The 26,076-nt window shown below is 36.8% G+C and overlaps 1 protein-coding gene across 3 annotated transcripts in view; it reads left to right on the top strand.

Annotated features, from left to right (window-relative positions):
• Window positions 1-2,669: 2,669 nt before the first annotated feature.
• NAA16 (N-alpha-acetyltransferase 16, NatA auxiliary subunit) overlaps window positions 2,670-26,076 on the top strand; it is a 65,068-nt gene continuing 41,661 nt past the window's right edge. Inside the window, exons 1-9 of one of the 3 annotated variants that reach the window (XM_033104775.1) lie at window positions 2,670-2,961; window positions 6,799-6,883; window positions 8,513-8,617; window positions 10,017-10,174; window positions 12,293-12,427; window positions 16,415-16,568; window positions 20,063-20,182; window positions 21,276-21,302; window positions 22,634-22,729. In XM_033104775.1, coding sequence (XP_032960666.1) covers window positions 2,908-2,961; window positions 6,799-6,883; window positions 8,513-8,617; window positions 10,017-10,174; window positions 12,293-12,427; window positions 16,415-16,568; window positions 20,063-20,182; window positions 21,276-21,302; window positions 22,634-22,729 — 934 coding nt within the window. In that variant the 5' untranslated portion in view covers window positions 2,670-2,907. Of the gene's footprint in view, window positions 2,962-6,798; window positions 6,884-8,512; window positions 8,618-9,325; window positions 9,446-10,016; window positions 10,175-12,292; window positions 12,428-16,414; window positions 16,569-20,062; window positions 20,183-21,275; window positions 21,303-22,633; window positions 22,730-26,076 lie in introns of those variants that run through there. The other 2 variants (XM_033104776.1, XM_033104777.1) reach the window with 2 other exon arrangements.

Here is a 26,076-nt window from a genome sequence, read left to right as displayed (position 1 = left end):
CTCTTCCACTAGTGATTAGAGAGACCGCTACTCTCTATGGGGGTGGCCTTTGTTTTCTTACTCTCTGCTAAATAAACTTACTTTCACTTTAAATTCTATATCAGCTCAAGGTTTGAATTCTTTCCTATGTGATATCAGGAACCTTCTTAGCCAACGGCTTGAGTCCCCCCTCTGGGGGATTCGCCCCATGCTGGCATCAATATCATGTATGTAATAAGTGCTTCGGGAACTGTTAAGGTCTTTAGACGTTGTTACTGTAATTTTACCGTGTGCATGATTCTACAGGAGGCACACCCTGCCGGAAGCACCGGGAAGGAACATCTGGGTGGAGGCCCACCCTGCCCCCAGTGGGGCTTCAGCATTCTTCCTGAGACAGTGAGTTCAGATTTATAATGCATTTGTTTTTTACTATGGGCTTAGAAATGACTAAGCATTACATTCACATAACCCTGCTGTGAAAGATTACAATAATGTTTTTATAACCTCATTTTCTGTTGAAAGGTGGAAATAAGATTTGCTGCAGACTAAACAGGAAGTTAGTAATAAAATTACAGCTACTGGCTAATCCAGGCTTTCTGACTGTGCACGCACCACAGCTTTTATGTACTCTAAGGTTCAGGTGGACAACGACCAGCAACACCGTCGGCGTTCCTGGAGTTACTCACCTCTCCCTCACCCCCTCCTAGTGCAGACAACCAAGGTATGCATGCATCGCGTGTCATGGTGTGTGAAAGACATGAGGAAAATTCTACATATGAGTCTTTATAACTACCCATTTCTCGTGTTTCGATTGCAGGTTTCCTCTGTACTGCTTGGAGATGCTAGGAAGGCGGTGGGCAGGGGGAGAAGGGGGCAGTGGGTGGCAAGCTGAAGAGTGCAAATGAAGTATCAGCACAGGCTGCCTGACGTAGGGGTGGGGAGAGTGCTATGGTGAAGATCTGGCACATTCCACAGAGTTAATGATTTTGTAATAAGTTAGGCTTGATAAGGCCCACAGAAACTTTCATAAAAGGTAAACATTACTTGTCTCCAAATATTTAGTTGTCATTATACTTCCCCCCCTCTTCTCTCTTACTTTCTTTTTTTAAGTTTGTCATTTTGCAATCGGCCTTGAGGTGAGGCAGAATGGCTTGAGCTGGCTGAAGTACATTTCAGAACAGTCCGTATCCTAGGAAAGTCAAGGCCCAACTGGGGCTCTAGGGCTTTAACTCTTTCCACAATGAACTCTTTAGTCCTGAGGATGTAGGTAAATTGGGCAGCCAACAAATTTTCAGGAACAGTAATGCTACAGTGAGCACACAGTGCGTAGGAACTATGGAAATGGCTGGGTGTGAGCATGCAGTGAGCTGGCACTTCTCTGGCCCTGCTCATTTGTCCACCCATTCAGGTGCAAAACAGCAAAATTCCCATGAAGCCCTCTTTGTCTACTTCCTCTAACAGCTTGATAGGAAGCCTAGGTTCTACCCAGAACACATAGGCTCTTCTGGACTTCTCTCCTTTTAATAACAGTCCCGTCTCTATTTTAAAAGATTCCTGTGATACTGTTCTCCCATCTCCAACCAACTGAGGTTAGAGGGAAAAAAAAAAAATCAGATAAGCCCCAACCCAGCTCTGATGACAGTCCATTAAATGCAATTATGCATCAATTATGCAGCAGTCTCAGGACTACGTACAAATTAAGATCCAGAACATATATAAGTTTATGTACCTAAAATTTACATATTTCTTAATATTAAACCTACATTTTATGTATGGCTATTCTTGTCAACGATGTATATCCATATCTTTTTTAAAAAATTTTATTGGGGAATATTGGGGGACAGTGTGTTTCTCCAGGGCCTATCAGCTCCAAGTAGTTGTCCTTCAATCTAGTTGTGTGTGTGTGTGTCGGGGGGTGCAGCTCACTGGCCCATGTGGGAATCGAACTGGCAACCCTATTGTTCAGAGGTCCTGCTCTAACCAACTGAGCCATCCCACCAGCCCAACTCACACATTTCTATCACTATTCTACCTTTTCCTGCTTTGTTTTTGTTTTGGGATAGGCTATCTTCTACGTATGGGAGAAAGGGTTCCCGAGTTGGAAGAGCCTGTTTTTGAATCTTGTTTCTCTCATTGTTATATGGCTTGTATAAATGGGAACCATTTGAGGAGAAAGAATAGGTAGACTTGGAGAATCAGCGGCCCCTTAAAACTACCATAATTCTCACTGACAATGATAGGGGCTCTAAACTGCTGGGAATATTTTTTTTCCCTGAGACATGTCAAACATGCTTTCACATGATTAGCCCATTTCAAGGCCTGCCCAATGACCTCACATAGGTTGTGAGTACATCGTTGGTCTGCACAAGTTCCTTTTATCTCAAGAATTTACTTTGTCCCGCACTGTGTGAGTTTCTGAGTGGACAGAAAGCCAAAAAGTCTGACTCTCATATACCTACCATTACCGTGGGCCACGTGCCTAACAAGCAGAGCACAGACACAAGCCAGCGACTTATGAGGGGGCCACGGTGCATGAGCCCCACCTGGCGCCGAAGTTGTGGCCACAAAAGCCACAGGCCCCAGCAACATTGGCCTTCCCGGCCTTCCCGCAGCCCCCCAGCTCTCGGCAGCCCCTCGCCGCGGGGCGCCCCGCGCATGCGCACACCGCCCCCGCGAGGGGGCGGGCCCTGGCCGCCATCTTGCAGCGCGCGGGCCCGCCGCCGCTCGCCCCGGAGCAGGGCGGGAGCTCAGGGTGTCTGGCTTCGATCGCGTTCCTTTTCCGCCGCCTGCCCTGCCCAGGCTGCCCAGCCCCAACTCTAGGCCAATGAACTGACCCATCGCCCGCCCCCGACTCTTAGCAGCGTCTCGTCTCGTTGCCCACTCCCGCCGAACGGAGAGCCGGGCCACCCAGCCTCCCCGCCGGCCGCGATGCCGAACGTGCAGCTGCCGCCCAAGGAGAGCAACCTCTTCAAACGCATCTTGGTGAGTGGCCGGAGGCCGCGTTGCCGCTCCCCGGGAGCCCCGGGCCCGGCGCGGCGAGCGGTCTGGCGGGGACGCCTGCGCTGGCCGGCTCGGCTCCCGCACGGTTCTTTGTTTAGCTCCGAGCCCGCAAGACCCGACTGGCCTCCTCGGCTGGGCCCCGCCGGGCCGCCTGCGTCCCCGGCCGGCGGACGGGGCCACCCGGGCCTCTCCGCGCGCCTCCTGCCTCTGCAGCGGCTCGCCCGGGCCCCGCCGCGCTCCTTCCAGAAACTTCACGTCGCCCTCGGCAGTCCCCGGGCAGGGGCGCGCCGGCCAGGTCGTGGCCCCTGTGCCCGCTGCGGAGCCTGCGGCGGGACTCGCGACTCCTCGCTCCGGTCTGCCCAGTTCGGTTCTTTCGCCAGCCTGCCCTCGGCGGGGTGTTCATGGCCTGCTTTGTGTTCCCTCTACGGCACCGCACGCCCCGACACCTAGGAAAGCAGGAGCGGTCCTGGGGTGGCGTGGGGCTCGGATTTATGCTGGTTACGGGAAAAATTAGACAGGGAACCGTGTGGTGGGGGAGACTTCGCATGTTTTTGATGTGCTCACCTTCTTTGGGAAGTGATACGTGACACGAACTGCATTTCTGAGTTATGAAATCGAACACAACTCGGATTGCTTGAACTCGCACAGGCCCTGCCGTAAGTGATGAAAGCCGTGCGGACTGCCTGGTTTTGTACTCGAGGGGAGCATTTACTTTGTTTCCGAGCAGAAACCTGAATAATGTCCCCGCAGTGATGACCGCTGCCCGGCGGAGGAGTGTGTTTTCTGTAGGTTGTGTGCCAGCGTCCCTGGTGCCGTCACGGTTTTCCAGGTTCTGTCCTTCCCAGAAGAGGCAACATTACTTTGCTTTTTTCCATATACGCTGGGGATCGTAGATGTAAACTGATACTGGGAATAGCTAGCTATTTTTTTTTCTAGTTTGTCTTTTCATCTGAGCCGTAAGCGTTTAGATTTTAAGTTTGAATTTATTATTTAGAGCTTGTGTTAGTTACATGACTATTGACTTTTGCTTACCTTTACTATAAATAAAATACTAAGTTTAGAATGTTCTAGGTATTTATCAATGGCAGATAAAAATTCATAATAGTTTTATGTCAAGCCAATAGAAACTTCATACTTAGTCAGAATGTTAAAGAAGATACATAGTAGATGGGATAAACATTTTTAAGTCTTAATTTGAAATGGTGCTTAGTGTTGAGCAAATAATGAGAGACAAGTGTAAAAACAAAACATTCTAATTAAAGCATTGTGGCAGATTGCTACACTCGGCTTTCTAGTATATAATTTTTCTTATTTTACTTTCGTTTTTCTCATACCTTTGTATTTTTCACAGTGGGGAATTGGAGAAGTGAACTATTTTGCTGGTTTCAGGCGGGATTTTTTTATTTGGGGGGTCTTAGGGAATTTGAAATATGTTAATGAAAAATCTATAAATAGATTTCAGGACAATTGGTGTTATACTTAAAAGATGACAGAACACTTTGTATGTGGATATTTTGTAGTTCAAGTCATGTTATCAGTAGAATAACAAAAAACTACATGATTTATTATACTCTACTTACAAAAAATTTAAAGCTACTGCTGAGTTAACTTTATCCCCAAATAAATTGGGAAATGCTAAATCTTTTCTCACCTGGGTATGTAATGTTTATTATAAAGTTACATGAATTTATAAGGGTGCTGCAAAAGTATATGATTTCATCATTTCACAATTGCAATAAATGTGGGTAAGATTTTGCTACAATAAATTTAATGGCAAACAAGTTTCTATAATGGTTTTTTAAAGGTTGGTTGATTGACCAGAGTGTTTTGTCACCAACAGTAAATTTTAATTAGTGTACATAAACACATCCATACAAATTCACCAGCTAGCTTGTCACATGTTCTGCATGGCTTATGCTTGCTTATTTCTCAAACTGGATCTTAGTTTTACATTTTGTTGCATTTTGGAGCTACTCCATGCCCTCTTTTACAGATAAGACAATCAAACCCAGGAATGCTGAATGACTAAGTGTCTAAGTTTCTCTGGTTAGTAACAAAGTTGAAACTAGAATCTATCTTTTCTACTAAGTATACATTCCTTACTGAACTTAACACTTTTCTTTAACTTGAGTGTGTGGGTACTGGAGACAGACTACCTGGGTTTGAATTGTGGCTCTGACACTTACTAGCTGTGAAAACTCAGTAACTGTGTGCCTCAGTTGCTCCATCTAAAATGGAGATAACATGCATCTCATAAGCTTTCCTGGGATTTCAATAAGGATGAAATGAGAATGGTGTCTGATACATAGTAAATGCTTCCAATACGTGTTAACTATTTTTACTGTTACCGGTAGCATGATTATTATTACTTTTGAGGTCATTTGATAAGTCAGGAAAGAACCGTAATTTTCTTTTCCTCTTCCCCAGTAGTTCCTTCTGTTTGTTTCTTCTTGTCATTTGTCAGGTGAACTCTTATAGTCAAACTCAGATTATGTATGTTTTTATTTTTACTTTAAAATAATTTTGGAATAGGTAATATATTCGCATGGTTCAAAATTCAGGTTTCTGTCCAATCCTTGTCTCGTTCCCTTCCTCAGAGCCAATCAAGAAGGCTCAATTTAAATATTTTTTTTCTATGAACACTTTTCTATTTCACCCTCCACATCCCACTCCTGCTGCAAGGATTGATCACTTCCCCCTCCTTTGCTGGTACTGTTTTGCTTTGAACTTAGATCGCTGTATTTATTGAGTAGTGCTTATTTGTCTAGGACCTGAGGATGCATCAGTGTTTCAAACAGGCAAGATACCTGTCCTCGTGGAGTTCACAGTATGGTGGGGAAGGTAGACATTAAATAGGTGATCACATAAATAGAGATTTCAGGAAATGATAGCACTGTGTAGAAAACAGAGTAACATAATAGAGAATATGTTTGTGTTGGGGTTAGGAGGCCGGCAGTATTAGTGTGGTCAGGTAGGTGTGTGTCGTTCTGATGACAAGGAATCAGCCATGGGAAGATGGGGAGAGAACATTGCAGGTCGAAGGATCACCAGTGCAGAAGCCCTGACCTGGGGATAAGCTTGGCATGTTAAGTACTAAGAAAAACCCGTAACAGCAAAAGTGAGAAGGTGAGTGACAGGAGATGAGATGTTCTCATGATCAGTGGCATGGAGGACAGTCACTGATTACTTGGCCTGGCTGGTGGCATTTAGGAATAAAGGGGTTGCTTACCCTTGTATTAGGTTAGTTATCGAAAGACCATAATCTTTGGAGTCACACCAGAATTTGCAGCTAAATTCAGCCACTTATAAACAAATTTTATGAACTCTTAAGTTTAATTTTTCACATCTATAAGGTGGAGGTAATGACACCTACCTTAGGGATTTAATATGAGTTATAACAAGTTTTGTACAGACACATGATAGTTGCTTAATAAATAGTATTTTTTTGTGTGAGCATGCCTTGGTTCCATTCTTGAAGTAGCAGAGGCTTTTAATACAGTTACTAGTTGTTACCACATATGTTTTTGCTTTTGGATTTTGAATTTAAAAAAACTGTAGCAGGGTTGGTTGACAGTTAAGTTCCCTGTTTATTAAGTGTTTTTTTCCTTTATCTCCTGACATTATTAGAGCAATTTGGCAAGAAGTAGGGAACAGACGTATACTTCATGTTGTAAGTGATAGAAATTGGTATAAAACCTTTCTGTCATACACGTTTTAGATCTCATTTTAGATCTTGAATTTAGAATTTATATAATGCAATGAAAAGTTGCCTCATGTATAGTCATTTTATAAAATAATTTTCTTTATATTTCTTTACAGAAATGTTATGAACAGAAGCAGTACAAAAATGGTCTCAAGTTTTGCAAGATGATTCTTTCGAATCCAAAATTTGCTGAACATGGAGGTATTTTCTTATCTGTGAGAGATTGCTTTGGGGAAATCTAATTCCAAAATCAGACAGATAGGGTTACTAACTGTGAAAGAAGACTACTCCCCAGATTCCATGGCCTTGTAGCTCTTTATTAGAGTGTATAAATATTTAATATTTTTAGTTGTGCTTCATATCAGTCTTATTCTAGGTTACTTTCTTTCTATTATATTTAGGTACCAGTCTTTACTTTTAGGTGAGAAGTGGTTGGTTCATTGACTGGGGAACAATTGGAATATATACCAAGTATTTTTATAGACCTGGTTTTATCTATTACTTTGAATGAGCTTAAGTTTATTCTTTGAATTCCTATATATAAAATTAGGACAATATTTGCAATATAGAAGTAGTATGAAGAACCAGTCAAATACATTTTATTTTTTGGTGGATGTCTTTTATACATCTGCTGACCTTTACATATATACATACATACATAACATACGTACATACATACATACATATATATATACATGTATATATGTGTGTGACGCTACTGCTTTATCATTACATTGTTTATATTGAGTTGTTTTTCTAGCACTGGTATTAATAAGTCCATATTTGCTTTCTCATCCTTTTCCACGGGTGATCAGTGTTTGTTAAAAGCATAGATCAGGTTACGTATGCAAATTATGGTCCCATGGCAGAACAAAGTTAACTGGGGTCTCTGAATGTTAGACTTGGGTCATTCTTGAGACCATCTTATTGGGAAAATAGGATGACCAAGCTCAGCTTTCTAATAACTTTAAAACATTCTTTGAATGAAATGGAAAGAAGTCATTTCATAGAATTTTAGAAATTTACAGCTTGTTTTCAAGCTTTTTAGCAGTGGAACCATTATCTAAATGGAAGCTTGTGGGGGAAGTTCATTACATATAAACAGATAGGGTGTTTGGTTATAGGGGTCCGGACTGCTGGATCAGCATGTTCTGAAAAACCAGAGTCCACAGAAATCAATTTGAAAACCATTGTTCTTGTCTAATTCCCTTTTTGTGGATTTTTTAGAGTTAGTTCATTCTGAACCATCTTACATTAACTACCTCAAACATATTTTTGGGTGGTCACTCCCATAGTCCAGTGTTATACTCTTGAAATGCACTGATATTAATTAGCCTAAGTAGGATTAGTTGGAATAAACTTGCTGCCAAAAATGTAGCCTGTTCCACTATTGAGGCAGGTGACTTTTAAATTGTATACACCTCTTTGTCAAGGTAGATTGAGGGTTTTGTGGGGTGTACATCAGATGGTTTGATTCTTGATTAGAATTGATCTCGTGAAAGGTCTGAACGGCTGCCTTAGGCTTAACTCAACAGGACGCAGGTGCCTGCTGTAGTACCTTTTCTCAGCCCCCTTTGCTGTGTCTTCTAAAGGGCAGCTAGCATTTTAGCAACTCAGCCCTGGCCTGAGGAATTTCAGAAAAGGACTTGGGCTAAACTTTAAGCGACTACTTAGAATATATAATAGTTTCACTTTTGTATTTGAAGAATTCTTCTTCTAGCTGGTATTTAAAAAATGAGTAATACAAGCATAACAGATCTTATATTAAAATAGAGCTAATAAAATAATTTGAATCTTTCGTGTATAAATAGAGATTAAAATCTTTTTCAGAGACTTTGGCTATGAAAGGCTTAACATTGAACTGTTTAGGAAAAAAAGAAGAAGCGTATGAATTTGTTCGTAAAGGACTTCGTAATGATGTCAAGAGTCATGTCTGTATCCTTTTGCAGTGATTGAAGTTTAATTTTGTATATCTATTTTTCATTTGCTAGTTTTTTAATTCAAATTAAAAAAACTTTACTATGAAAACATTCAAACCTATATAGAGGAGAATTTAATGAACTCTATGTACATATTACTCAGCTTCAGTAATTATCAACATCTTGTAGTATTTTCATCTGTCCCCTATGCCTTGCTTTTATATATTGTAGTATTTTAAAGAGAATCCCTATTCAGTGTGTATTTAACTTCAGTTGTACTTAGTGTAAGAGAAAAATAGCTTTGATAATTATGTGACTTAAAACCCATGTTTTTTTCCTACACACGCATAAAGTGAATGGTACTTTCCGATAATTCTAGATAACGACTTACCTGTATAGTACTTAACCTGTATAGTAAAATTTCTTTTAGAAATTTTGGAAGAAAAATTCAGAAGAAACTTGTTTTGAAACATTTTGTTTAGTAATATTGGTTCTTCAGCTTGTTTCAGTTGCACAGGGACGTAGCTGTGACTTCACTGGATACCTTACAATTGTATTTTACTCTGCTTAGTATCCCAGTTTGTAAAAAAAGCAAAAATACGTTTTAAGGCTGGATCATTGAAATTGATTTTCATTTCTCTTTTGCTTATCTGTGTGTTTGTTCACAACCTTTTCACATATTGCCTGTTTCTTAATTTTTAATATTTAATTAATCTAGCTATTGGCCAGTTGAACATCAGTAGTTTTAGTAGTGTTTTCACATACTTAGCTCAGGGTTCTCTCAAAATACTAAATACTTATTTCTTTATCCCAGTGCTTACTCCTGAGTGAAGAGAGAGGGCATGTAAGTATGATAGTTTTTTGGCGCTGAAATATGCTAAGACTTTAATTTACAATAAAGAAAAACTTAATTTTTATGGTTTTTAATACCGGGGTGAATTAACTGATGGTTACGTGTTGTTTTAGAATTGATTGAATATAAACTTGTTTTAAAAGATAATTGCAATTTTTGTATATATTCTGTTTTAATACATAGTGATGAAGAATAAGTGAACATTGAGGTATTAGGGTAGTAGAGTGAGGGTAGAGGAGGTAAGGAGTGAACATGACGAATTTTACCAAGAATTTTCTAAGGTTACTTTAAAAAGCATCATGGAAAATTCGAACGTGTACACAAATAGAATAATGAACCCCCATGTGCCCATCACCCAGTTTCAATAATTTAACAGTTGTCAGTCAAGGCTGAACACATTTTCTCTTTTATCACTTGCTCACTATCCCCCCTCTCTGACCCCAGATCATTCTGAAATAAATCTCAGACAAAATAACCATTTTGTCAAAGTAAGCTTTATATTAGGTATATAGCATAGCATATTCTAGTACCTGTGTATGTCTGTATTTCCTTAACTTAATAGGTTGGCATGTATATGGACTCTTGCAGCGTTCTGACAAGAAATATGATGAAGCTATTAAATGTTACCGAAATGCCCTCAAATTAGATAAAGATAATCTGCAAATTTTGAGGGATCTCTCTCTGTTGCAGATCCAAATGAGAGACCTTGAAGGTTACCGAGTAAGTACTTTGGTCTTAAGTGTGCATGTTTTTATAATAGATACAATTTAAAGGCATGTGAATTCAGAATGAAGTGAGCATAAGACAAGATCCCATTGATTTGATTCTTCATTATAGTCTGTGGTAGAACGAGAGAGTCACTTGGGACCTTTCCCCAATAATAATTGTGGGACTGCATATTTGAGCATCAAAAAAGGATATTTGTTTATTCATTTAATGCTTTTTAAAAAACTAGACTTATCTCCTGGGTGCATATGCTGTCTGCAAAATATTCTTTGTGGGTTTGATATTTACAAATTTGGTAAGCAGAGCTTTTATAATTGAAATCTAAATGTAGAGATTAATTAGCTTTCTTTATCATGGGTTAGTAAATATAAAGCAACGTGAGAAGGCTCACCATACATCAGTCTTTCTGTATGTAGTCCAGACCTCTCAGGCTGGCATCTTTAGGTCTGCTGGGTATTTCCATGGGCTCATTCCACTTGGTATCCTAAATTTAGCATGTCCAAAATGGAATTCTCTCACTGTCTTATGTGAAGGAGGCCACCACCGCTTAACAGTTGTTTTGAAAGAAATCTTCCATTTCCTTTTTACTTTTGCCCTTCTACTGCCATAGAAGTTCTTATACCCTATGCCTAGATTTTTGTAGGAGTTTTAAGGGTTCTGCTGAGCTTATAACAATAACCATTCTTTAAGGTTATGCGTTTTTTTCTTCACCAGTACTTAGCAGCTTGGCTGTGGTGACAGTTAAAAATCAGTTATTTTTAGGAATGAGGCATGGAAATTAGGAATATTGCCAATAAGTGGTTCCTGAGAGGGATGTGAAATAAATGAGGATAAAAGAGCGGGTGGTTGGAAGTGAATGACCCAAGGAACTAAAGGCACTGGTGGTGTCCACAAACAAGGATAGCAATGTCCCCAGGTGAGAGCGTTGGCAGCATAGGATCTGTGGCCAGAACATGAGATGTTTGCATTGATGATTTCTGGGTGGCAGTAAGGTCTCGGGTGTGGCTGTGGAGTGGGTCCCTGAAGAGAGGTGGAAGAGATCAATAAAGATGAGGAAATCTTCAGTCTAGAAAGGTAGGTTGTTGGATGGGTGATCCGCAGTGTTGCCTGTGCCCAGGATAATGGCAGGATTTGGCAGAGAGAAGAAAACTGGACCAGACTTTAATGAGGGAGGGGAGTGACAGAAGCAACAGTGACAGTAAAGGATGAGAGTGATATCGCTTAATCTAATGTGCCGAAAAGGAATGGGACACTTCCACGTGAAGGCAGAGGAGTGATACTGCCTAAGTTGTTTTGTCAGAGATGTCTCTTCTTAAGGAAGAGCTGGTCATCTTAGTCCTTGTGGCATGTGGGGCGGATGGCGCCTCTTCCAGCAACGGAGAGTCACAGAAGCTAAACTGCATTTTCAAAATGCCATTGCAGCTGGTATCCTTGAGACCCTGTTCCTCCAAGCAGTTGCACTTGCCTGAAACTTGGAGGCAGAGAGGAGCTATGAAGAAAGGAGGGTTGTGTGGGGAGGGTGGATTTTTCTGCTAGTGAAGATATCTCGACTCTTCTGGGGCAGCCGTGGTGGAATTTCTGGGGTTTTCTCCCTAATGCCGTAGATACTGAGCTGTCTTATAGTGGCAGCAGTGGTGTTTCTGCTAGGAAAGCCCAGTCAGAGGTTTGAGAATTTTCCCAGCTGTGTCCATCATGTCTCTAGGGCCTGTTACAACTGTAAATACATTGTAATTTCATGTAATAATATTATAAACAGCTAAATTTAGTTTAATAAAAAACTGTCTTACTCTCTCTTCTAAGATGTTCAGTTACCAAAAGAAGTTGTATAGGTAATTTTATTAAGTCAGCCCAAAAGCATTGGCCCCAAGGACAGTTTGTCAGTGACAGCCTGAACAATGAGCGTTATGGGGTATTTTAGATTTAAGTAATTTAGATAAGGAACATAAAAATATTTCTGTTTTATTTTGGGGACTGATGTTTGTTAATTGAATTAGAAAGACATTAAAGGTATTTCATTGTTTTTTTAAAACTGGTAAAATATAAATATTTTAGAGAAAATTAAAGTAAAAACAATTCTAAAAGACAATTTTTTTTTTTTTTTTTTTTTTAAAGGAGACAAGGTATCAGCTTCTTCAGTTACGTCCAACACAGCGTGCTTCCTGGATTGGGTATGCTATTGCATACCATTTGTTGAAAGATTACGACATGGCACTAAAATTGTTGGAAGAATTTAGACAAACTCAGCAAGTAAGAAGTTTATTTTAACATTTTTTTCCTACCTTCACAAGCTCAAATAGTTGACTTCTCTGTACAGCTCCCAACCCCAAATATGAATTAGCTTTTTTTTTTTTTAACTGGGGAATATTGGGGAACAGTGTTTTTCCAGGGCCTGTCAGCTCCAAGTCAAGTTGTCCTTTTCAATCTAATTGTAGAGGGTGCAGCTCACTGGCCCATGTGGGAATCGAACCGGTGATGTTGGTGTTAAGAGCACTGAGCTAACCGTCCGCCCCTGAATCAGTTTTTGAGACCTAATAAAAACTTGAAAAAAATTTTGAAATAATTGGAAAAAGCTAGAACATAGAATGCTTGCTTAATACAAAATATAAAAATTCTGATACACTAAAATTTCAACAATATTCAAATGAATAAAGAAACTGCATAAAAATGAAACCAGGTTTGTGACTGGGAATTGTTTCTCTAATATATGTTGCTTTATATTTGATGTAAACGTGTTAATGAATACGTTTTAATATATATGTAAAATAGAAAAATACATTAGAAATGAAATAGATGTTAACATTTTGCCATAATCGCTCCAGATTTTATTATTTTTTAAAGAAATAAAATGTTACAGAAATAGCTTAATGTCCTCCCATGTGCCTTCCTAGAGGTAGCTATTTTGAAATTGATACAGATCATTCCTAGTATGTTAACATGTATAAGCTCATAAAAGTTACTATTACTTTTAAGTTACTATTACTTTTAGCTATACTATTAGCTCATAAAAGTTACTATTACTTTTAAGTTACTATTACTTTTAGCTATACTATTAGCTCATAAAAGTTACTATTACTTTTAAGTTACTATTACTTAAAAATCTACATGAATGATACGCAATTTTTATCATTCAACATTTCTTGAAATATATCTCTGTTGGTGCATGCAGGGCTAGTTTATCCATTTTTAAGTGCTATTTGGTATTTCATTATATAAACCATAGTTGATCCATTCTACTTTGTCTCTATTAAGAAACAGTGCTATAATGAATATTCTTGTCTGCTGTTTCATTAGCCACATTTGTGAGTTTCTCTTCAATGTATACTCTCTCCAATGTAAATGGGAATTGCAGAGTTGTAGCTGTGTTTGTTTTTCAGCTTTACTAAGTATTATCATCATCACTCTCTGAAGTAGCTAATTTATATGCCCACTAGTAAGGTTTTACAATTATTGTTTCTCCAACATCCTTGCTGACACTTGTCAGCTTTTATTATTTTTTTCAATTTTCTAGATGTGGAGAAGTTTGTCTCATTTTTCTTTTGTGTTCCCTTGATTATTAGCTAGGTTAAGAGATTTTGGGATAAGAGAGATTATCTGTGGTTTTCTTTTTGTTAGATATCTGTGTCTGGCTGGCCTCATGGAATGAGTTATAAAGTATTCTCTTCTGTTTTTTGGAAGAGTTTGTGAAGGATGGTGTCAGTTTTTCTATAAACATTTGGTAGCATTTATCTGTTACGGCTTTTTTTTTTTTTTTTTAATTTTATTGTGTAACAGTGTGTTTTTTCCAGGACCCATCAGCTCCAAGTCAAGTCATTGTCCTTAAATCTAGTTGTGGAGGGCGCAGCTCACTGGCCCATGTGGGAATCCAACCGGCAACCTTGTTAAGAGCACACGTTCTAACCAGCTGAGCTAACCAGCCACCCTTGTGATGGCTTCTTGTCCTGGGCTTTACTTTATTAGAAGTTCATTGGTTACTAATTTATTCTCTAGATTTTCTATTTCTTTTAGAATCAGTTTCAGTAACTTGTGTTTTTCTAGGGATTAGGCCATTTCATCTAAGTTACCTAACTTGCCATATAACTTTTCATAATAGTCCTTTCTAATCCTTTTTATTTCTGTAGGATCTTTGGTAATGTATTCCTTTTAGTCCTGATTTTCGTAGTCTACGCTTTTTTCCTTGGTTATTCTAGCTGACAGTTTGTCAATTTTGTTAGTCTTTTCAGAGAACCAGTGTGTAGTTTTGTTAATTTTCTCTGTGTGTTGGGGTATGCCTTTGGCACTCAGCCAGGCAGTTTACAACTCTGCTTTACATTTTGCTTCTTGTTTGTGCGGTGTCTTTCTCAGGTCTTTCCTGAGTATGTGTATATCTCTGTGGGTGTGTGGTGTTTTTAAGAGCCCCTGTGGACGTCACATTTCCCAGCTTTTTTGTTTTAAAGATTTTTTTGGTTAGTCTGTTGTTTTCCTGACTATTACTCATCTCTTCAGGCACTGTAAAAGTAAAACATTGGCTTTTTTTGTCTTTGACAAACACCATTGGCCCTCTCCCTCACTCTAAGGCTTTTTGCTCTGGGCAAGTTCTGAGTTTGCCTCGTACGTGGGGTCTTGCCAGGGATGCACCAGATAGGTCAGTTAATTACAGTTCCTTGAGAACCAGGCCTTGAAAGAGCTCCAGCTTTACTCTCTTCTCTCTAATGGCTGTCAGGCTGATCTGGGAATTCAAGATTACTTTTCTAGGCTACTGTGCAGCTGGAGTGCATGGGATAGGACCAGGGCAAGTTAAACACCACAGAGCTCACTAGTCTTACCAAGATCCAGCCATTTTTCTTCAATAACTGCTTCCCAAGTTGCTGTGCAAGCTTTTGGTTAATTTCCAGAGTTCTGTAAAAGGTGATTGAGAGTTTTTGCCAGTTTCTTCATTGCCTTTATGGAGAGAAACATAAATGCTTTCTATTTATATTTCTTCTTGGATGAAATGTCTATTTAGATCTTGTGCCCATTTTTTAATTGGGTTATTTGTCTTACCACTTAGTTGTAAGAGTTCCTTATATATTCTTAATACAAGTTCCTTATCAGATATATTATTTGCAAATCTTTTCTCCCAGTCTGTAACTTGTATTTTCATGTTACTGTCTCTTTTGAAGAAGAAAAGTTCACAATTTTGATGAAGTCCAATTTACCAATTTTTCTTTTATGCATAGGGTCACTAAGATTTTCCCTCCTTTTCTAAGATTTCTTTTATAGTCGTAGTGCTCATATTTAGGTCCGTGATCCATTTTGAGTTATTTTTGTATATAGTATGCATTATGTGTCATTTTTAGCATGTGGATGTTTCATTGTGCCGTCATCATTGGCTGAAGAGGCTACCCTTTCCCCACTGAATTGCCTTGGCACCTTTGAAGAAAATCAGTTGAGCAGAATATAAAGGCTTATTTCTGGACCTTGTATTCTGGTCCGTTGATCTATATGTCTGTCCTTATGCCAGTGTCACACTGTATTGATTACTGTAGCTTTTAGTAACCTTGAAATTTGAAATATATATCCTCCTACTTGTTCTTCTTTTTCAAATTCTTTTGGGCACGTAGGGTTCCTTTTATTTCCATTTGAAATTTAGGATTAGCTTGTAAATTTGCAAAAAGTCTTGCTGAGAGTTTGATAAGCATTGCATTGAATTTATAAATCAATTTGGGGAGAATTGCTACCAAACCATCGTTGAGTATTCTAATCCATGAATGTGGAATAGACTATCTCACCATTTATTTAGGTCTGGAATTTCTCTCAGCGTATTTTGTAGTCTTCAGGATGTAGATCTTGTTTCTTAAATTTATCCCTAAATATTTTGTTCTTTTTGATGTTGTGAATGAAATTATTTTAATTTCATTTTCAGGTTTGTTTGTTGCTAGTATAAACAAATATAATGGATTTCATGTTCTGTCATCTTGTCTAACTCCTTTATTAGTTCTGGTAGGTTTTTTATTGTAGATTCTTTAGGATTTTAACCATTTTTCTGCTTTTTTTGGGGGTATAGGATTTGCTGACCTGTTCACTTTGCCATATGCTGAAGTCCTACCCCTTTATTTATTTTAAAGAAAGTATTAGTCTTTCTGTTAATCACTCTTCTATTTGTAATTGTTTGTGGGTTGCTTTTTTAAGTCTGTGTGAATTTCCTCAGAAAGCAATGATTGTAACTGCTTTATATAATTATATAAATAAGATAATTTGGTCTTTTTGTTTTTTCAGGTTCCTCCCAACAAAATAGACTATGAGTATAGCGAACTGATACTATACCAGAATCAAGTGATGAGAGAAGCAGACCAATTTCAAGAATCTTTGGAACATATAGAAACATATGAGAAACAAATATGTGATAAACTTTTGGTGGAAGAAATTAAAGGTAAGTTGACCTGCTTTATCTTTTTTAATGGCCTCAGTTAAAGAAGAAAAAAATACATACATTTTATTCTGTCCTAACACTTAAACAAGACTTGCTATGTATCAGGCAAAGTTCTAGACACTTCTTATTAAGCCATTATTAATTAATCGAATCCTCATAACAACCCTATAATGTAGTTGTTATATTCATTTTAGACTTGAGGGACTAAGGAACACAGGATAAGTGACTTTCCCAAAGTCGCACAGCTAAGTAACCAGGGTGGTACTGGATTTGAGTCCAGGGATTTTGATTCCAGATTCCATTAAGCAGTGTGTTATACTGCCTTTATAGTCCACCCCCATACATATATACATACATGTACATTTACACACACACACACACACACACACACACACACACAGAGGTGCCACAGAAATATATACAAATGGACACTTTGGTCACCGTTGCTCAAGCAGTAGTTTGCCATAATCAGAAGTGTCTGGATGCTGATGGTAACCACTTTGAGCACCTCTTGTAATTGCAGAAGTCAAGTGTGACTTATATTCATCTTTTGTTACCGGTATATATTGAGTATTACAATTTTAATACAGTTTTCCTTTGTTAAAAATGTGTATATGTTTTTTTGGCACCCTCTGTATGTATCTCCATGTATAGTAAAATACAATAAGAATAGTAAATGATGACACTGGGATCATCATGAAAACAAGATGCATTTGTTTTCATTATGGGCTAATTATGAAGGCAGGTTCCTGATGAATACAGTTTGTCAAAAATGTTCAACAAAGGGTTGTGCACATTTTTTCTTAACACAACTTTGCTCATCAATTACCCATTCCATGAACAATACTGTTTAAAATACAAAGTCCAACTAAAATAATTAGTTTGAAACCAGTTTCATGTAGTTGCAGGACTTCTAAAGCTTAATAAAAATAATAGCTAATATTTATTTTTCCTGTGTTTCAGAGTATGGTAATTGCTTAAACTACTTTATTTCATTTAAATTTTAGCACTTCTAACATGGGTATTACTTATCCCCATTTTATAGTTGAGGAAACTAAGGCTTAGAGATATTAAAGACTTGCTCAAAGTCACCCCACCTTTCAAGTGGTAGAGTTAATTTCTAAACATATCTTTCTGACTTTGGAGCTCTTACTTTAAAAAAACAAAGTTTTAAAAAATAGACTAATTTTGGGAGCAGTTTTAGGTTCACAGCAAAGTTGAGTGGAAGATGCAGAGGTTTTCCATAGACCCTATGTCCTACTCTTGCCTCCCCCTTATCAGCATCCTGCACCAGATGGGACATGTATCACAATCAGTGAATCTACATTAGCATATCATGACCGTCCGGGGCCTATAGTTTCCATCCTTGTTAGCTCTGGGTGTTGTATACCCTTTCGGTTTTGACAAATGTTGAACGACACACGTCCACTATTACAGTATCATACAGAAGAGTTGCACTGCCCCAAAAATCCTCTGTGCTCTGCCTATTTGTTTCTCCCTGCCCCCAACCCTGGCAACAACTGATCCTTCTGTTGTGTCCATGGTTGTGCCTTTTCCAGAATGCCACATACTTGAAATTAGGCAGTATGTAGTCTTTTCGGATTGGCTTCTTTCACTTAGTAATATGCATTTAAGGTTCCTTTATGTCTTCATGAGTCCTTACTTTTTTTAACTGCTATACTCTACTTTTTTTTAATGTGTAGTAACTGATTGACTTAATTTTGGTTGTGAGTAATACTAATTTAAATATTGATACAATACTGTTTTTCAAACTGTTGGTAAAATGTCGATCGATAAATAATCTGATTTGTTCTATTGTAATTGATGGGAGCAAACTTTAGGCAATTATTTTTATGTTCTGATGTACTTTTGCTATTTCCTGATTAAATCTTAACTCTCAGGTTGCTTTTTCTCTGTCTTTGTCCTATAGCATCAATAGGGAATGCAGTGATTAAAAAGTAGATATGATACAGTAAGGTCAATTCTGGTTTAAAAATTGTGCAAGTTGCAGCATGTATTGCTTAGTAGGATAACTTGGGGGCCTTCAATTTGAATAGAAAGCCAGTACTCTGTATTGTTTATAGAGAAAGGTATATTTATTTTTTTCAGTGAACTTTGAAGGCCCAGAGACCTTTGCTGTTTACACATTTATGTCTTGTAGCCAGTAACGTATTAAGATACTTTAAAAAACATTTTAAATAAAGTTAGAGATTTTTACTTACTTTATAAATATGCAAATGTACATATTTGTCCTGTATAGTCCTCTAATAATAACCTTTGCCTAGTGGTGGTAGAAGATAAAGTTTTTGGAATTGAAGAATATGCTGTTGTCTCTTATATCTAGTGTAAGCAGGGTAAAAATTGGATTGACCAGAAGTTAATTCTGGAGGAATGGGGCATGTTTATACTTCTAAGTAGCAAATGTTTATGTGTATTCACTTTGTACCAAGGACTGTGCTAACCACTTTAAGTAAATTATTTCATTTGATTATCACAAAGGCAGACTGAAGTAGTTGATATGGAGGTAAGAAAATGGACATTGGAAGTTTGTAACGTGTTCAAGGTCATGAAGCTAGAAAGTGGTGAAACTAGTAGTTACACCTAGTTAGTTCTACTCAAGAGCTTGAGTAATACATAATATATGTAAACAGTAAAATAATACTGCATAATAACCCTATAATATATTGTCTCCTCCAAGGTGAAGAAGGCTGAAATAGTATGACTGAAGACATTTCAGAGGATTATTTGTTTGAAACAGATTCTTTGGGGAAGTGGGAACTCGTAGGGATAGGAAGTTGAGATATATTCTTTTTTCAGAATCTCCCTTTTATCTTAGATTAGGTGTACTTTCCATTATACTTGAGAAGTTTAGATCCTCGTTTCCCATACTCACTTTCAGTTTCTGTGGCTTAGTAAAAGCCACCGAAAAACTGAACCCTGGAGGTGACTCACATGTGAACATGTTTTGTGTGGTTTCTTGCTGTCAAGTGGTGTTTAGTGTTACTGTTTTACTGAATTAACTCCAATTTTAGTGACCTAGGAAGGAAACTAAAAGAATTGAATGAAGAATTGTTTGATGTATGAGTTTATCAGGAAAAGTACATTCAAATCTTGCAGTGGGATGGTAGGGATATTTCATTAGAATTATTTGCCAGTGTGTGTAGGGAGTCTTTACTTATCTTAAAGGGTATATAAAAATATGCATAATGCAAAGATTTGTACTAACAAATTAATATCCTATATGAATATTTGGGATGTTGGAGGGAGCCAAAAAGGATTATTAGTACAGTAGAATGTGTAAATGAAGGTCCATTTCTGAAGGCAAGCTGTTAATCTCTGTTCAGTTATATAATCTGCAGCATGCCCCAAGGGAGGCACATACAGCTCTGTCTTACATAGACATCTATGATACTAATAATGCTGAGTGAAATCTCAGGGATCAGAAAGATTTTTAATGTTTAAGTAAACCGAATGTGACTTTAAATTTATTTTAGGGGAAATGCTGTTGAAATTGGGAAGATTAAAAGAAGCCAGTGAAGTATTCAAAAACTTGATTGATCGGAATGCAGAAAATTGGTATTATTATGAAGGCTTGGAAAAAGCTCTACAACTTAGTATGTAATGATTTTTTCCTCTACTTCTTTTAACTAGTGTTTGAAGTATAATAAAATGTAAAGTTGTAATGATATTTTAGGACCAATATTTTTAGCGTTAGAATTTTCCGTTTAGAATATTATAGATTAAACGTGGGAGTGAAAATGAATTAAAATATTTATATTTAAGTGAGAAATGCTTACAGATGATTTTAAGTTCCTTCACCCATTAAAATATTACCAGTATAGACTAACTAGAAGATGTCCCCATGTTAATGTAGAAAATGAGCGTGCCCTTTCTGGGATAATGATATCATAATTATTTAATATTTTTAAAGAATTAGAGGTCTGTTGTCCTCAACCTCTAAACATAAGAATTGGGCCAAAGAAATTTTGCCGAGGGTATATAGTATGTAGCATTGGCATAAAAACGGTTCTCTTAATTTCAAACTAGGTTAATTTGTGTAGAACAAATTGTTATACAGCCTTTGAAATTAGATAAGCTTGACCCTTTTCATAAATCTAGAAAAGTATTCCAAATTTTCCCTAATATTTTCATAATTAAATGTTAGCAGCAGTTAATATCCCTAAAATCGTAGTTACTTATGGATAAATATATACCTGAAATAATTATGAAACTATGGCTCAGCGGGGTTGAAATAGCAGGATTTTAGAATTTAGTAAGTACAGTAAATAGGTAGCTACCCATATTTATAGTAGTATGAGCTATGAAAAAAATCTGTTTATCCTAATCACTGTTAAAAATTAATCCAGGTTTTCCGTTTGTATCAAAAATTTAATGTCACATTATTAAAGTTTTTATTTCCTTAATGTCTTTAAGAAAACAATGAAAATTTAAACATCGATTAGGTCAATATATATATATGTGTGTGTGTGTATATATATATATATCTTAAAAAGGACAGAAGTCATATGTCTGAAAGTTGGAAATGTGAAATAACTGATTTCTCTTTAAACTATCAGTGACATATAGTTAATAATACAGATGTTTACATATTTTAATAAAATGAATGTAATATACTCCGTATGTCAGGATCCATGCTTAATATAAAATGTATTGGTTACAAAACTAATTATTACTTTATCTTTTTAGGTTCCTTAGGACCTTTTCTCCCCCATGGTAAGTTCTGGAGCTCCAACTTGTGACTTGAAATAAGGCATTGAAATGGTTTGGTTTTGTCATAATTTAACTACATTTATAAGATGTTATATCTGGGGTAGTGGAAAAATTTTTTTATACTACAGCCTGTCATTCTCTACCATTAGGCATAAATATAGAACTCCTTTTAAAAAAAATATGTAATAGCCTTCATGTGAATTTTAGTATAAGGGTCCTTAATATTTCATGAAGTCTCCAAATTGTTAACAGATTGTGAAAACTATTTTTCACATATCCCAGTTCTAAAAATCCAACCACATTGGAGCTCCAAAACATACTCTTGGGGGAAGGAAGGAGTCTAAACAAAATCAGACAAATGCAATATTTATAATCTTGATAGTGAACACTACACTTAATGTGGCAACACCTTAATTACTAGCACCAAAGGTTATTCTTAAAATAATTGTGTTTTTGTGGTCTGAATTAAAATCCCCTTAGATCTTATAATTTAAAAACAGGTTTGTTTACTTCTGAAAATTCAGTTCTAAGTTGTCTTATTATATAAAACAATGCATGCAGTCTCTTCATAAATTATGCAGAACATTATTTTAGAATAATGAACTAGACCCAGATTCTACTCTGTAAATAGTTATTGCAAAGTATTGTATGGTTTATATGTAGAGCCTCTATGTAGTACTATAAAATTAGATTGGTCTTGGGAGGGAAGATACAACTTTCAGTTAGAAGTATATTTTATATCATATTTGGCAGAAATGCTTGCTACTTTAAACATAATCTGTACTAATGGGGTTCTTTATAATGGAGTTTCATTGAAGATTTTAAGTGTCAAAGCTACCTCAGAAATTTAGTTCATGTTTTTAAATATAAAACATTTGCATTCATGATGTTAATATTGTTGCTTCTCTAAGCCTAATAATCAATGGGTGTTTTAGACTTCTGTGGGGATATATGAGTATGTCGGCTTCGTTGGGTTAGAGGGTTTATGTAAGATGTTATAAGGGAACATTTTCTTTTTCATGGGTTGTGTGCTAAGGAATATAAGAGAAATGCAGTGTATCGTGTCAGCGTCTTGTGTATGTGTCTGATTTGAGTTGGGTATATAGAATCTGTTGTAATAAAAAAAATTGGGGTTTCTCCAGAGATTGGGTTTAAAATGGTGATTTACTGATTATATTATTTCACTACCAGACTTTTAAATGTCATTCTTACAAAAATTGAGCTGCTTTAATATAGCTAATGCAATTTTTCTTACAATGTTTAAAGTTTATTAGTGTTTTATCATAGGTAAAAGTTTTGATGCTTTGACTCTCACACGTGTTTACTGATAACAGGCACTTTAGAAGAGAGGCTTCAGCTTTATGAAGACATCAGTAAGCAGCACCCCAGAGCTATTTCACCTAGGAGATTACCTTTGAATCTTGTCCCAGGTAATACTAGGATATCTTTTGTAACACTAATATTTGTAAAAAATGACTCAACACCATTTACATTTTAAAAACTTGTGTCTGGTGCAGAGTTTACCTCAGTAGCAGTCTTGGGGGTGGGAAGGGTCAGTTATGAATGAATCCTGCATATGTTAATAAGAGCATTCAGTGTATAACTATATGTTGGTTTTAAGGATCAGAAATTGTTTATATGGAATTGTTTTTCTTATGTGACTTTAAAAATTAACACCATATTTAGAAGGTAAGTTATATGCCCTAGAATTAATGATAAATTTTATATGAGGTATTGTGATTTAAGTGGTAGAAGTTTTAGAGCATATATTCAAAGAAAGAGTTGTGAGCTCTTGTGCCCACTGCTATGTTCAAGGTGAGAACACCTCCACTTCTGCTCAAGTCTCTCTGTCCTCAGAGATGACCACTTCCCTGAAAAAACAATCATGCCATTGTTTTTATAGAGCTCCATGTATTTTGTATCCCTAGAAACAAGAACAAAAGAACCCTACTTTTGTCCTTTATGTAAATTGGAATATACGGTATGTATTCTGTGATTGGCTTTAACTGAACAAAGGCGTATTAATGACTGTGATCCAAGTTGTTGCATGTAGCCGAACTCATTCACTTTTGGGCTGTAGAAGAGGTAAAGAGTACATTAGCTTTTCAGGTAGTTAATATCTTTGTTGATGATTTTATAGAAAATTGTGCTTTTCTTTTTTTTAGAATTTTTATAAGAGTTTATTTGAGCCCAAACTGACGACATATGCCGGGGAGCGAGATCGCAGATACTCACTGCCACTTTTCTTAGAGTCGTCTTCATTTTCAGTTGAAAGTGTTCTAGGTTATGAATTATTTCTTGGGACTTTGGGCATGTCTTTTGATACAAATCAGATCCTAGAAAGCTAATACAACTTTAAAAAATCTCTATTCTAGGCATGGGGTAAGGAGGTAGTGTATTTGTTTAAATAATTAGGCAATACTTTTTATCAAAACATTCATAGAAATTAAAAGTATTTTAGTTGACTTAAAAAATATATGAAATACCTCTTAGAAATGTATTGGTTTAAACAGTAGATGGGAATTTATTTTAAAAATTCATTTTCCACGAGTACATTTCGGTTCCACAGATGATGAATAATATTCTTCTGATCCTCACTTTTTTGTTTTGTATTTGTGAAACACTCAGAGCAGATTTCCCTAATGTTTTCCAGGGCACATTACATCCAAGTGGATATTAATAGGCTTGGTGGGGAGGGAGCTTGTGTTCTTCAGTCAAGTGAGTTTGGGGAACTTTGGGGTAAACAAACAGGACTTCTTAGAACTTTAATACATTCATTGTGAATGTCCAAGATGGAATATACTGTGCAGGGAGGAGCATTTTCCAGGTCAGCCTGTTTTATGGAAGATGCTTGGGCTCACATTTCTATATCTCCTTTTTAAAAAATATAACAGGTTTTTGAAATGTAATTCACATACCATAAAATTCACTTTTTAAAGTGTGCAGCTCAGTGTTTTAGTATATTCATGGAGTTGTTCAACTGTCATCAATATCTGGTTTCAGAAAATTTTCATCACTCCGGAAAAAAACCTGTACCCATTAACAGTCACTCCCACCCCTGCAACCCCTAACCCCCAACCCCTGACCTGGCAATCACTAATCTACTGTCTTTATTTATGCATTTGCCTGTTTTGAACATTTCATGTTAATGGGATTAAACTATAGGTAGCCTTTTGTGTCTGGCTTCTCTTTTTTAAGTCAGTTTCAAGGTATGTCTTGTGTTCCACAGTGTGAGTGCGTATATTCTCTTAGTTTGGAGCTTTCAGATGCATTCATGTGCCTCTTAGGAAAAATAAGAAAACTTATTTAATTTTAAGATTACAAACAAGAGTTCTTAGTTTTATTATTCCTTTATGGAACATGGGGCTTCAAATTTACTAGATTTATTTTCATAATCAATAAAGTTTGCTAAAAGCTCTCAGTACATGATAGGAAACAATTTTATTGAAAGATAGTCTGGAACCAGCTATTGATTGGGAAGTATGATTTAGGTTAAAGTGGAGTCATCCCGTATCCTGGGACATTCTGCCTTTGAAATACTGTAAGGGTCTCTCTACAAGAATAGGTCTCAGTTAGGGGGTCTGTCTGCTGGCGAAGGCTTCCATGTCATTGTCACTGTGAGGCTCTAACGTACACGTATTTACAATGCTCCAGTGAACATGTAATTGTTCACTCATTATATGTTCAGCGAACATATAATTGTTTAAAGATTTAATTGTACCTGTGCAAAAGCTGAATACTTCATGAAGTATTTTTGCCTCTCTAGAAATATTTTTATGTGAAATAAGAAAGGTATCTCAGCATATCAAAAGCAAATAAGAGCTTTTCCAAAAAAACATGATTGAATTTGAGAATGCAAGGAATTTGAGAAAATTTTTGAAAAAGGCTTTCCAGTTTTTAAATAAAAAGGCTTAATACTTAGCAGGGAACACAGAAGTCCTGGGGCGATCCTCTAAGAGCCTAAAATTTTAAGTACTGTAAAAATAATGGAGGGATATAGCTGCTTTTCAGAATAATTAGTATAATTCATTGTGTTCTATTGGTGTACACTGGCCAAGGTTCCGGAAGAGAGGGGCGAGATAATCCAGAGTATTAAACATAGAATGCTAATCAAATTTTGCTTTATTATTTTTGTTCCATTGAATTATTTATTTTCAGATATAATTGATACATAACATTGTATAAGTTTAAGGTGTAGAATATTGATTTAATACATTTACATATTGCAACATTATTACCACTGTAATGTTAGCTAACACCTCTATCAGGTCATGTGATTATAACTTCTTTTTATATTGAAAAACATGCTCCATTATTTACAATGAATTTCCAGTGAATCAGACACAGTCTGATCTTGTTGTTTATGTTAATTATTTTAGCAGTGGTTTTGGGGACATCAGTTTTTGTGTGAATCTATGCTACACATCTAGAGAGAATTAGCATAGCATCTCTGTAGTCAGATAGCCTATTTGTAAGCTCTAATGCTAGACAGGCACATAATGATTGATGGGTTTCCCCTCCCCCCCAAAGGAAAGACTATGGGAGTACTAAAGAATTATTTTAAAATAACTAGGAAGAAAAGAAATTAGTTGTTTTTATGAAAGGGTTTTTCTTATACGTAAAGCAATATTATAAGAGGTGTAAATAGTAATTTTTGGATATAGTATGTGACCGAGCAGTTGACTAACTGTGTGTAGGTTTCTTGTTCAGATAATACATTCATACAAAAAAGTTCTTTTTTGGTTTTTTTTTAAGGAGGGTTCTGCTCACAGTGGCC

This window comes from Rhinolophus ferrumequinum, chromosome 4 (assembly GCF_004115265.2).
Source record: "Rhinolophus ferrumequinum isolate MPI-CBG mRhiFer1 chromosome 4, mRhiFer1_v1.p, whole genome shotgun sequence".
Taxonomy (NCBI): domain Eukaryota; kingdom Metazoa; phylum Chordata; class Mammalia; order Chiroptera; family Rhinolophidae; genus Rhinolophus; species Rhinolophus ferrumequinum.
The sequence above is the reverse complement of the archived record's forward strand: the minus strand, read 5'-3'. Positions and strand labels throughout refer to the sequence as shown.